Source organism: Dipodomys merriami, unplaced genomic scaffold, assembly GCF_024711535.1.
Source record: "Dipodomys merriami isolate MVZ:Mamm:240054 unplaced genomic scaffold, mDipMer1.0.p SCAF_7, whole genome shotgun sequence".
NCBI lineage: Eukaryota > Metazoa > Chordata > Mammalia > Rodentia > Heteromyidae > Dipodomys > Dipodomys merriami.
In genome coordinates, this window is record NW_027206290.1 from 54,879,167 (window position 1) to 54,893,331 (window position 14,165).

Genomic DNA, 14,165 nt, shown 5'->3' on the forward strand with positions numbered 1-14,165 from the left:
ATCCAGCTGTCAAGTTGCCCAGCCTTGCAACCTTCCCAGCTGAGGCTCCCAACCTAACGAAGCAGAGAAAAAGCCACCCCCACCATCTGCCCCAACCAAATTCCTGATTCAACCTATGTATAAGAAAAAAAATTAAATGTCTGTTAATCCCAAATTGTAGGGTGATTTGTTGCACAATGACACAGAAAATGTGTCGACGCTATGTATATACACAGATATATACTTATATGTGTGTGCACATGTATTTTTCCCTAATCACCCCCCTGAGAACCTTCTAGAGTGGATGACTGTAATTACTTCTGAGTTAGAATCCCTGGGCTTTAGCCACACTACTCCTTCTGGGGAAAAAAAGATGGCCAGGTAGTTCACATCCAAGAAAAATTAAATACTTTTAAATGACTCAAAATATACAGAAGTAATCCATTCTTGTTGCAAAAATAAACGAAAACTCTCGTTAGCAAATCTTGAATCTTACTGCAATTGGCTTTGAAAACAGATCAAAAGTGAGATCTTCACCCGCAACAACTAAATAGGGCACCTGGGGCTTGTCTTTCTCCACTGCTGAAGGCTCACAGTGGAGTAAAAGCACTTGGAAAAGAGTGTTTTCAAGTGAAATAAATTGAGGCATATACCATGTACTTGGCACAGGGCCTGGCACCTAAGATCCTAAATTGTAGTTACTACTCTACTTTTTTGTTGTTAGCATAAAAATGTTTCTTAAATCTAATACTAGCTCTTCCTGACCTAAATTCAACATCCCTCATATTTCATCTCCACTGGGGGGAAGGGGAGGGAGAGGGAGTATAGGTTCTTTACTGTCTTGGATAAACTGAACATATGGAAAATCTCCTCAGTATATAACCAAAGCTCTTCAGCGTTTTTGGTTAGTAGCCAGGAAAGGGACCTCTGTTTCCATATATTCAGGAACATTATGTATTATGTAACATAACTGACATATATCTCCATTTGGTTGAAAGAATTGTCCTTTGTACAGGAAAGAAAAAGATAAGAGGAAGATCAGTCTGTGAGGAAAAACAAGCTTCTGAAAAGTTTCCTTGCATAATCACTGCATGGCTTTTGAAGTGAATAACTGAAATATTACCTTTGGTTATTATGAAGGTATCCCCATGGGGTTATATAAATATCATAAAGCTGTGGCGCCAAGACCAAGGAACAGAGGTTGGAACAAAGGGACAAATCACCACAGGTTGATTTATTTCCTTTACCCCTCAATTGCATGTGACTTTCACTCATTCACTCAGCTTCTCAAGTCACAATGTCATTAAACACAAGGCTAAATTCCAAACTAAAAGGACTAAGGAGAGTAGCTCCCAAGTTTCCAGGGTAAGAGTCACTGTTCGTGTTTATGTATGCTGAGTGGCAATTTCTCAGGCAGAAATACCAACATCAGATTCACATGCCTTAATTAATCTGTTAAAAAATTACCTACAAAAACCTGTATTTGGGTGCAAAATGCTTCTCATACGGAAGCCATTGGTATCTGATGGAATGAAAGGTGGTTAAAGAAAGAATTAGAACCAGCAAACTAACTGGGGAAAATAGAGACTGACCAGCTACACCAACCACTGTTGGCCTTTCCTTCCCAGTTAGATCTTTCAGTTTGGGGACAGCACTTTTCCTAACTGCATGTGGATAGGACAGTAACAAGTAAGTGAGGAGAAAGGACATGAATAGCAAAAAGAAATACATAGGTAAAGATGAGGGAAAGGCATACACTATGGATTTAAAGCTGAGTCAGTAGCAACTAAACAGAAATGTCACTACCAAGGGAAACCATTTCAAAATGACAGTCTAGTCGCCAACTTCCAAGTTTACAGTGCTACACACACACACACACACACACACACACACACGCGCGCGAACCAGATTCTGGTGGAGAGCCACTGATTCTCTTAACTGTATGTTTACATTCTCCATAGAGAGAAAAAAAAATCTGTCTATCCTGGAAAGTAGTGGGAACCCTGTGACTCATGGAGCCCCAAAACACCCAGAATATAGTTGGCACAAAACTGACTTGGAATGGCTCTTGCCAAAGGTGGCATAAACTCTCTGAGTAAGACTCACTCAGTAGACTGATGTCTGGCAGGTCTGAATCTACCCTTGGAGAGAAGTCCCTTTGCTCACACAGGCACTGAACCCATGGCCAGAAGATCCCAGATTCAGAACCAACAGAGACAGCGAGGCCAAAAAGCTTCCCTGTTGACTATGACTGTCCCTTGCCTATTACCATATATGATGAAGTCTGTTGAGAGATCTGCTAAGACCCAAATGACCATCCAGTTCCACCACACACCACAGTATGTCACGTTGATTGGTGGCATCTTTGAAGATATGGCATCCTCACTATCCAAATACCTTTATTCTGCACTTCGCAACACCTGGTTTCAGAGTTATGACTATCTTCACATCACAGCACACATTTGCAACTGGTTTTTCTCACAGCGGTCTGCATGGCTCTTTTCCCACAAACCCTGCCACTTGAAAAGCTGGACTATAAAAACATTTTACAAGTTATTCTTCCAATCCTTCCCTTCGTATTTTTTTAAGGCAACTGCACCCCAGAGTCCAAATTGTTTTTGGTGGACAACCGTTCCGAACACATTTCTCCACAACGTCTATTTCAGCTCCAGAAAAAGCCAAGAACAAAAACCAAACTTGTGGGTGAAAGAGCAGATCCGGGGCAGAGCCACTCCAAAGGAGTGGATGAGGTGAGTGGCCAGGCCCACAGCAGCAGTCCACAAGATGGGGCCATAGGGAAGGAGTCTGTGAGCCGTCTTCCCAGTGAGCGCTCAGTTTATGAGAGCAAATCCGTGGCTCAGCTTTAGCTGGTGGCTAACACTCCCCACCCCACCCACCCCCCATCCCAAGTTCCGAGCAAGCACCTGTCTGGAAAGGCAGGAAAGGATCTTTCTAAATTGGCCCACTCTTGCGTTCTACGGAGAAACACGTGGAGACCTAGGTGTTCACCACCAGCCCATTTCAAGCCTTCAGGGAGCCAAGCTGTACAGGTGGTTACCTGCACAGGTACTGAATCTTACCAAAGACAAGTTTATTACTGGCTGCATGGGCACTCGAGTACCCCAGACTCCCTCCCTTCGCTGCCACCAGTCCCTCCAGGGTCAGAGGCACAGGTGAAGGCGCCCCAGGCGACCCGGCTCGCCAGCGCGCCGGGTCTCTTCTGCAAGGCAAGGCGCTGGTGCTGGCATCGAGGACGCCTCCACCTACACCCTCGAGATGGACAGGGGGTTCCTCATGCTTGCGCGCGCTTGCTGCCGACCCTAGCCCGCTTTGCCCACCCGCCCTGCGGCCGGGGAGCCCCCCTGGATCTCAGGCCACCCTGCGCCAAGCCCCGGGGAGCCGCGGGGCCGCCGGAGCCGCAGCGCCCACTCGGGGCCGGCGAGCGAGCACTCACCCTTCTGCTCTCGCAGGCTCGACAGCGACCAGAGCAGCAGCGCCACCGAGGCCAGGAAGCAAAGCTGGCTCAGCAGAAGGTCCCTCCGGCGGCGGCGGCGGCGGCGGCGGCGCGCGCGGTCCTCGTCGCCGGGCGGCGGCATCCTCGGGCGCCCGGGCAGCGGCCCCAGCGGACAGCGGCTACTCCTGTGGCGGGTGGCCGCGGCGAGGACGGCGGCGGGAAGCAGCCCTGCGCCGAGCAGCCGCGCGTCCTCGCTGCGCTCCCACCCGGCCGCCGCCGCCTCCTCCTCCTCCTCCTCCTCTCTTCCCTCCTCCCGGCCGCTGCCCGTCTCCTCGCCGTCGCCCTCGCCGTCGCTATCGCTCAGTCCCTCCTCCGCCCCTTCCTCCTCCTCCTCCTCCTCCTCCTCCTCCTCGCCGCTCGCCCGCGCCGCCGCCTCCCGGCGTTCGAGGTCCCTCTCCTCCGTGCGCGCCATGGCTCCCACGCTCCGCGCCCGCGCTCGACCTGGGGCGGCGGCGCGGCGGGGGCGGCGGGGGCGGCCGGGAGGCGGGGGCGGCCGAGCAGGAGGAGGAGGAGGAGGAGGAGCGGGGAAGGACCCGGACCGGCGAGAGTAGGGCCCGCCGCTCGCCAAGTCCGAGGACTGGCGAGGCCACTCCGGGCCGGCTCCGGCCTCACGGGCTGCGGGCGCGCGTCGCAGGGCCGCTCTCCTCTCTGATCCGAGCTTGGGCACCTGGGGCCGAGCCCGGGTCAGGAGCACGGGCAAGCATAGTTTGCCTGCAGCCCGCAGCTACCAGGCTGATCCGGCCCGGGCTGGGGGGGGGGGTGCACGGTCGGGGAGGGGGCGGCGGGGGGCGGGAGGGGGGCAGCGCTTGGGACGCAGCCCTGCGCTGGCCCGCGCGGCGGGGAAGGGGGCGCGCACGGAGGAGACGGGGCCGGGGAGGGAGCCCTGGTGCGCGGTCCTTCGAGCCTTTGGTGCCAATTGAAGGGGTGGCACCGCACGCGGGACACACACACAAACACACACACACACACACACACACACACACACACACACACACGCCAGCCCTGGTAGGCAGATCTCCACCCAAAAGCCTTAGCCCGAAACTTTCGGAGAAACTAAGGTTCTCTTTAGCCTTCTACACACTCAGTGCCCAGGACGGGAGCGCTGCGAGCGCGCTTGGCTGCGGGCACAGAGCCACTGGCCTCGCCTCCTCCCGCGGGCCTCCTGGGTTCCCCTCTGCCCCCTTGTGGGGATCCCCCAGAGCGCCAGTCTTTGGTCCTGGAAAGTGTCTCCCCAAAGGTTTTTTGACTCACAAGGGGTGTCCGGGCTCCCCCATCTGGCCCAGGCTCACACTTCTCTCCCTGGTGCTAGCCTAGTGTTTTGGCTTAAAAAGAGAGGAGAGAGGGAGGGGAGGCCGCCCGGCGCTGGTGGCTCCAGCTTGTTAATCCTAGCTACTCAGGAGGCTGAGATAGGAGAATTGTGGTTCGAAGCCAGCCTAAACAGGAAAGTCTGCGAGACTCTTTTCCGCAATAAACTACTCACAAAAAGCCTGCAGTGGTGGTGTGGCTCAAGAGCCTCAAGGACAGCTCCCAGACCCTGAGTTCAAGCCCCAGGACGGATATAAAAAAAGGGGATGGGGAAGGGTGGCATCTAGCATGGTTACTAAAAGAGGAATCCGAAGGGGGCTTGAACCAGGGTAAGGAGGAGAAAGGCTCCGGCCATGCAGGGAGCATCAACCTGTTTTATCCCTGAGGTTGGTGGCCTCCTCCAGAACCCCCCCTCCCACCTCCTGCTTCCAGCTCTCCTGCCACTTTCTGCTCAAGGTGTAGAGAGTGACAGAAGTTGTCCTCTAGGCAAGACCTAGTTGCTCAGTGTCCCTCCTTGGGCTTCCCTGGCCTCTCTAGGGTCCTCCCTAGGGGTGCTGACTGGATAACAGCCCTGAAGAGAAGGTGGGGGTGGGGTGGGTAAAAATAAAAAGATCTTGTTCCACAGAGAATCCTCTGGAAAGCAAGTGTGTGTCTGGGTGACTGTATGAAGTCCTGTGAGATCACAGAATAGAGCTGCAGGTGCCAGGGAGGTGAGGAGGAAAGCGGGAACAATCTGTACAGATTTCACCATGCCGTGCCTTGGGCCTGGAGGCCAGCAGTACACATGTAGCCTCCCGTGGGTGACTTTCTACCCCACAGTGAGACGTCCCTAATATTACACAGCATCTGGGGACACAGCAAAAGATGTAGTTATTGTAGGTGATTCCCTGCCTCTAGAAACTGCCACTTCATCCAGCAAGAGCAGACTTTTGCTTCTTGTGCTTATCGTTTATCCACTCCTGTTCTCAGCCTGACATCCTCCAAGATCTACAAGTGTCTGTGTGGTTGTCTCTTCCCTTAGGTTAGGTTGCCAGGTGCCAAAGAGTTGAAGGCATGTGAGTTTACCCAGGCTGGAGAGTGTGAGACTGATCCAGTTCTGCTCCCCACCCCCTCCCCCAATCATACATTCAAAAACAGAAAAAGTTGAAGAGCTCAGAATAACTCAACTGACTCGGAAAGTCACTCAAATACTATTTCTAGTGAAAAGTAGGAAAATATAAAAGGTGAGGGAGAGAATCTGGAACTAATTGGGTTAGGGAAGGAGCACTCATTCAAGGGGAAAATTGCCAAAGGCACAAGATATTGTGTAACCTGGAAGATGGGGAGGGGGAAAGCAAGGAGGAGGAAGGGAGAGACCAGGAACTAGCAATTCCTTAAAAGAGAGAACACTCCTGAGAACATTCAGAGAAAGGGAAATAATGAAGTAAAGTGGGGGAGGGGCGGGAAGATCCCTTGGAGAAGACAACCCTGTCCCAGGAACAAGGTGAGGGCCTCTGGTCCCCAGCCTGATTGGACCTAAGCCCTGATAGGCTCTTCACTTTCCTGGGAGATGGCACCTCTGTAGGAATGTGTGATCAGGGGTGACCTTGGTCTCCCCACATCTCCTCACATCAGGCAAGTGTGGAGTGAAGCAGGCTCTCAGGTGGAATCAGCACTAGAAGAACAAAATGGAAACAGCCCTGATAGGGCACCTCTACCAAAGAAAAGTCATCCTTTGTGCCCTACCTGTGCCTCTCCATTTTTGAAAGATCGCCAGCAGACTGGATTTCAGAAGGAGTGAAAACAGAACTAAAGAATGTTGTTTAGGAGGATATTTCACAGCCACAATGGACAGTAGTCCTGAGGTGGCTTTTGATTTTTATTCCTCAGTTTTCACTAGATCCTACGGTTTAGGCAGACAGCCTCCAGATGGAAATTCTGGGCTCTTGCTACTTTGAGAGTGACCTTGCTTAGAAAGACAGGCTCTCAGATGTACAGAGGTCTTCTCCCTTCCAAGAGTGCCAGGTATATTTACGGAGCACCTCCCCACCAGGGCCGGATTCTGGCTCACCACCCCTGCCCTGCTGCTTTTTGCACAAGCATCTCTTTCCATTCCACACAGAGACATGGGGCCCATCATGGGCAATAGAAGTGCTTCATCATTCTCTTAGTTCTAAAACAGCCTCCTGTGAACAAATTTTCCATTCCCCAGGCAATGGGGCCCTATCTGTGCCTAGCAAGGTGCATCTCTGGGCCTCCCGCAGTCTTTCTGGCTCTCCAGCCTCCTCTCACTTGCAGTGCCCAGAACCTGATAGATCAGTTTCTAGAACAAAGCAAGGTTGTGTCTCCATAACACCAAACATTGCCAGTTGTGGTGAACAGATAAGCTGACAATTTAGAAGTGGGGTGGGGAGAGAGGAGAAAAATCACAGAAGCCATTTGCTTGGTGAAGAGACAAGTGCCCAGCTTCTCTGCCATGGCGGCTCAGTAACACAAGGAGACATGGCCCAAACACAAGACCACTACAGATGTTCATTGGAAATCTTTAAGCACAATAAAAGCAATAGTGCCCCTTCCTTTCAGGCCAGTGGACTTAGTGGCCAGGCCTACTATCTTTGAATAATTTATGTGTAGTCTCAGGAAACTATTGCACTGACTAGCTTGTGGTTCACCCTGCTAACACAGCCACATAAATCTGGACTGAACCCCAGTTTTACTATGGAAGGCCTAGTACCCTACTTCTCGCTCCCTTTCTGATACAATGCCAGTAAAACACCATTTGGACAGACCAAAAAAAAACCAGTCACAAGGCTGTGGTAAGTCCACACATATAGTCACTGCACTGTGGTGAGTCTACACTCCACATCATGAGCTCTGGAGAACACTGTGTCTACCAGGTGGGCTCCTATGATTTTAGATATTTACCTTAAGAACTAGATTGGGGTGGGGGGGAGGGAGAAAGAGGAACCACTTATTTTATAACTTTCCAATTTTTAAGCATTTTCCCCTAACCATGCCTTTGGTGATTTTCGACTCATTACCTAGATATGAATAGATTTTCCCCTAGTGTATTGCTGCCATATTCATCACTACCTTCTTTAATAATGTCTTATTGAGGTGTAATGCATACATACGCATATACCTATATGTATATACATCAAAAGCACATAGCTTAAGCCTTCAGCTCAAAGACTATATATGTATATGTGCTCTACTAAGTAATTTCCAAAGCAGTACATAGAACTTGTGCCCTTCTCCTTTGTGCCAACCCCCTGCAAGGCAATTGTCTCATCCTAGGTCAATGTTGTCTGACCTTGAACTTTAGATAAATGGAGGCTACTTTGACTTTGCCTTGTTTCCATGAGATCTGGCCACAAAATTGTGCACAGCTTTGATTTCTTCTTTTTTATGCTGTGTAGGTGTGGGCTCTTTTGTTTTTTTAATACCTGATGCTTCAGTTCCCTTCCAAGTGCAGTTTAAGCCAAGAATAATCAAACCACTGGATCTGGATCAGAGACAAATGACTTCCCAGACTGGCTAGTTTCATAAGTAACTTCAGCTGAAATTGAAACAGTCATTCAGGATTACTTCTCAAACAGGTTTCACTAAGTAAAGAAGAGTCCAAATCAAAGGATAAAGGGAAAACCAATGCAATGGTGATACTCACAAGACAATATGTTGGAAATGATCTGTATAAATTGAGAGAGGGAGTGGGGGAGGGAAAGGGGAAGCAAATGAGGGGGGGGTAACAAGTTTGACAAATGTACTCACTACCTTACTTATGTAACTGTAACCTCTCTGTACATCACCTTGACAATAAAATTTAAATTAAAAAAAGAAGAGTCCAAAGGTGACTGTAGAAGACAGGTCACCCACATACTTTAGGGACCAAGATTTTAAAGATAAGCATAGAGGAATTCTTAAGTACATATAATTTGAAGACAGCTTTTCATGAAAAAATAGTCAGAAAAGACATCTTTCAGCTTTTCATGAAAAGTCAGAAAACCCCATTTTCTGTGCATTCCTTCTACCTCTTTTTTTCTCTCTCTAAAAAACAGGAGTACAGAACAGCCTTCAGGAGGGATGCACACATAGCCATGGACCCTGGAAGTCATAAAGCACCCTTTCAGTCCAGTGTTGTTAGATATAAAATGTACAAGGGAATTTCTGAGAGGGTCCATCCCAGTCCATCCTAGGCAAATGAAATTCAAAAGTCCTGGGAAGCTACATGATTTATCAGCTTCTAGGAATTTCTTCCATATGAAGGGATAAGGTCTACTGTTCTTGGGAAAGGAACATCTTGGCATGTGTTTCTGGTGGATCCTGAAGGATTAAAAAAAAAGTAACAATACCTAGCTCTTTTTCATCAGTATTTTCAATTGACTTGAAGAAATAAAGACAGGGTGTGCAGCAAACACACCTACAGTTATGTCTACATGTCTGGTTTCACATGAGTACTGTTGAAGAACATGACCCCTTAAAAAGTCCAGAATCTCAAAACTAAGAGATTAAAATTTTAAATCTTCAAGGGGTAAAAATTAAGTACTCATAATTTGGACCACTTGTTTATTCTATGAAGATCATCACAAAGAATACAGGCAGATGCCTCTAATTTTATTTGCTCATATAAATTTAGAGGATTACTAGGAGAGCCCTGGGGGGTTAATTTGCTTAACATACAAATATTAGGCCTAGGAATCCATTTTTGTTGTTGTTGTTGCTTTTTTCATTTGTTCATTTGTTGGAGGTTTTTATTTGAGAGCTTTACTATGCAGCCCAAGATGGCCTTGAACTTAAGATCATCCTTTCTTTTGGGTTCGGTCGTGGAGCCTGAACTCTGGGCCTGGGCGCTGTCCCTCAGCTCTTCAGCTCAAGACTAGCACTCTACCACTTGAGCCACAGCGCCACTTCTGGCTTTTTCTTTTTTTGCTTATGTGGTGCTGAGGAATCGAACTCAGAGCCTCAGGCATGCAAGGCAAGCGCTCTACCACTGAGCCACCTTCCCAGCCCCAGATCATCCTTTCTTAGCCTCCACAGTGCCACAATTACAGATGTACACCACTACACCCAAATTGGAAAGAGACACCAAAGTCACCTCTTTGCATAACCTTTTGTTATCTAGATGGAGACAATCACAGTAAACCCCTTAGCCCAAGCATCAAATGGGTCTGGCAGAATCCACATTCATTCAAACACAACTCAGCTGTCAAGTCTATCAACCTCAGAGTTGTAAATACATGATCCATCACTAAGTCCTTAGTAATCAGAAACACCTGGAGTCAATAGACTGGCTTCATGTTGTCCAGAGTTGCCTTGATTTCTTACCATACTTAATCTAGCAGGTTACCAGGAGAAGAGGGTGACTCTGACCAGATGCAGTAACCTGGAAATACTGTGGCAGATGCCCCCTGGTGGCAGTGGTGAACATCCTCTTAAGGGATTCACCTGTGGACAGGTGTTTTGTTTTGTTTGTTTTCTCTACTTTTGACTGGCCCAACTTTCATCTTAGCCTGAATTCACAGTCTCTTTTCTTTCTATATTGCCTCTCAGACAACATTCAGATATTATTTAGGTGACTAGTACGACACACACATCACTATCTCCAGAGTTTGTTTCACTGACAAGATTTCCTTAGATTTTTCTATAAGGCCATATTGTTTGTAGGTACTTAATTAGCTATTTTTTTTAAAATAGTGATTTGTTCTTTGAAGGTTTACTGTCGAGGTAGTCAGGACTCCTCTGTAGCATTTCCTTTCTAGTCTCTTAAGTACTTGCTACTCAAAATGTCATCCCAGGACCAACAGAGACCAACGATAAGTGGCCATTGCCCGAAAACTTATTAGAAATGCAGACCCTCAGGCTCACCACAGACTTGATAAGAATCTACATTTCATATAAAGTCCACATATAGTTTCTATGCTCAAGATTTGGAAGCATGAAGATGGTTATTTTTCATAGAGTAGATGACTTGGACTTCACAACTCTATATTTATTCTGTGTTGCTATAACAAAATGCCTAAGGCTTATGATGAAGCTTATTTGGTTCACAATGATGAGAAGTGGAGGTTCAAACAGTATGATGCCAGTGTCCTTGTGAAAGCCCTTGACTCTGTCACAACACAGCAAGGAAGCAGAAGGGGAACTAACCAAGTGCAAAAAAAGCCCAAATGCATTGGGGTGGTCTCTTTTTATAACATCTTGCAGTACTAATCTAGGCCCACAAGACCTAGAATTCCCAAGAGAGGGCGCTAATGCATTCATGAAATTGGTATCCCACTGTCTAATTACCACCCATGAGGCTCTGCCTCTTTAAAGTTCCACCACCTCAGTCCTCCAAATTGTCTCAAAAGAGACCCACCTTGCAGCACATGAACCTTCAAGAAACACACTCAAAGCTGTACTCAAACCACAGCAACAACTACCTGTGTTTATGGTAAACTACACATTATAGTACTCAAGATTGCACATACTGTTTTACTTTTTCAGCTTTCCAAGTCTTGTTTACATCTGAATATACGAAAAACCAACAAAACCAAATTTCCAGTGGTTAAGTATTTAAAGTAATCTATAAGCAAGATTCTTTAGTCCCTAAGGAATAAGAATCCCAGTTTCTTCATCATACATTTAGCTCTGAATAGAAAGGCATTCTATTTCACATAATATTGAAAGGAGAAATTTCTATATTAAGTCTCACATCTACTGTGAACTGTGTTTGTTCAATAACAGCCTCCACATGTAATGCATTTTAAACACAAAACAGAGTATAACCTAAACTTCAGAAAAGCACCACAAGAAATTGAGAATCCAGTGCTGCCTTAGCCTAATCATTTTTAGTTTTTTTTTTTCAAATTGTTCCCATGCTTGACTACAATAGACATTTTCCCATTAAGATGTTATGCCCCAAAGTAACAAGGATTCTAATAAGATGATAAAAAAAAAAATATTAAAAGAATGGGGAAATGATGTGAAATTTTGGGTACAATTATTTTTGTTGAGTTTTTTTTAAATTTGAGTAACTTCAAACTTATGGAAAGTTGCAAGTCTCTAAAGAGATTTCCTGCCAGTCCCTCATTCATCTTCTAATGGTATTGCTTAGGTATCTTTAGTACAAAGATCAGAGAAATTAAATTAACATGGACACAAAACTACTTACTAAATTGCAAACTTTACCTAATTTCCATCATTTTTTTCTTCTTTTGATGTTCCAATATCTTAACAAGGATCCCACATTGCACTGAATTATTTCTCCTGAGTTTCTTCCAATCCACAATGGTTGTTCAGTCTCTCCTTCTTGCTCCTGACTTGACTTTGGAAGCAGGCTAAGAGAATGGCCCTTCATTTTGATTTGTCTGACATGTTCTTATGAATTGCATGAGATTGTGCATTGTGAAGTAATCAAATGATGTGTGTTCCTTAGCACATCCTACCAAGAGATTAACGATTCCACTATTATGTATTCTGACTAGTGAGCTGCATCTTGACCACTGGGCGCGAATGTTTGGGAATAAATAGATACTTAGCTTTAGTAGCCATTGATAAAATTTTGTAACAGTATTTTCCATGAGATTCATCCATGTAATCATAAAATTCAATATATATTCTACGAAGTTAAGAAAGTTGAGGGAAGGGGCAAAGTTGGGATCATCACACTGATCAAGATTCATTGTATTCATATACTACTTTGTTGAATGGCAGCTCCTTTGTACAACTACTTTAAGATAAAAATCTTAAAATAAAAAGAATTATAAAGCTGGGCGCTGGTGGCTCATGCCTGTAATCCTAACTACTCAGGAGGCTGAGATCTGAGGATCGTGGTTCAAAGCCAGCTGGGGCAGGAAAGTCCGTGAAACTCTTCTCGCCAATAAACACTCAGAAAACCGGAAGTGGTGCTGTAGCTCAAGTGGTAGACCGCTAACTTTGAGCTGAAGAACTGAGCGCCCAGGCCCAGAGTTCAAGCCCCATGACTGATAAAAAAAAAAAAATTATAAGAATGAAAGTTCTGTGCCCAAAAGAACTGGGGTGCTATTCAGAATGGAAAATCTATATCTATAGTCCTTTAGTCCATTATCTAAACCTACTATGACTCCAGTACATGTCAAGCTGAGACAGTTATTTGTAATCAGAGATTGAACTTTTAAAATGTTTAAACCACCCATATTTTATTAGTGTCAGCAAATTCCTTTGGTAGACAAAACTTTTGTCTTTGATTACTTGAAGGTGTTTTGATGAAGAATCCTTGGTCAAATATATTAAGTATTGTGCCAGTGGTGGCTTGTAACTTGGGCATTTCTTAGTTCAAAGATATTTGGTTTGGTTTCATTCTTGAAATATGAATTATGCTCTCTTTGTATTTAAGAAAAACTTCAGAGGCACTGAACTTACTACATGGGCTCCTTGGTCAAAAGCAAAACCCTCTAATTCCCTACTAAGCAACAATTTCCACTTCTAAAAACAAGAGTAAATATTCTACCAATGCTAAAGCTTCAAGTAGCCAGGAAATCATTCTAGTTTTGCTGCTGCTGTGCAGGATTCAGAGGATACCACAACTCCCAGTTGTCCATCATCTTCATTTATACAAACACCAGTCTTTTTCTCTCTCTAAGATAAAGAACCACATCATTATTCATAGTGATACCCAACACCTTTCTGAGAAGGGTAAAATATCAACTCTCCTGTATCATCTACTAAAAAAGAAATAGAAAATTTTAAATGATGTAGAAACTAAATGAAACTTAGAAATGGAAGATGTGATTCGAGTAGTAGTATGCCTGCCAAGCAAACCTGAAGACCTTCCTGAATTCAAACTCCAATACCATACAAAAGCAACAAAGAAAGAAGGAAGGATGGGACAGAGGGAGGGAGGGAAGGGAAGGAAGGAAAGAAGAAAGGAAGGAAGGGAGGGAGGGAGGGAGGGAGGGAGGGAGGGAGGGAGGGAGGGAGGAGGAAAACTTAGTTAAAATGTTCATAATAAAATATTAGCCTTTATATTTGGAGTCACTTGCACATTTATGTGTCAACAATTTCAACTTCTACATAAACTGAGAGTCAAATAAAAAGGCATAACCTTGATAACAAAGCCAGATAAGGACAAGGAAGGGAAAGTTATGAACACTCTCAAACATGACCAGATATGCACAAAGCCTTACACAGAACATTAGCTTATTGAATCCAGACATGAAAAGAATACATATAATCCGACTAAGGTGAGATTTTTTCCTAAAACAAGTTTAGACTAACGTAAGAAAAATCTGTTAGTGAAATTACTGAAGTGAGTCCAGCACAAATGGTGCTAAAGTCAATCTAAAGGCTGATGGGATGTAACCTGAGGCACCAAAGCATCTTCTACAGAACAAGATTTATTAACCAACCACAGGTAGGGAGAATCAGA

The 14,165-nt window shown here is 45.6% G+C and overlaps 1 protein-coding gene across 2 annotated transcripts in view; it reads right to left on the bottom strand.

Annotated features, from left to right (window-relative positions):
- The window catches only part of Slc24a3 (solute carrier family 24 member 3), a 735,644-nt gene that overhangs the window by 467,546 nt on the left and 253,933 nt on the right, over window positions 1-14,165 (bottom strand). Inside the window, exon 1 of one of the 2 annotated variants that reach the window (XM_070006675.1) lies at window positions 3,434-3,937. The exons of the other annotated variant lie outside the window; for it this stretch is intronic. Within the exon in view, the coding sequence (XP_069862776.1) occupies window positions 3,434-3,905 (472 nt within the window). The 5' untranslated portion in view covers window positions 3,906-3,937. Of the gene's footprint in view, window positions 1-3,433; window positions 3,938-14,165 lie in introns of those variants that run through there. 2 annotated transcript variants of the gene reach the window in all.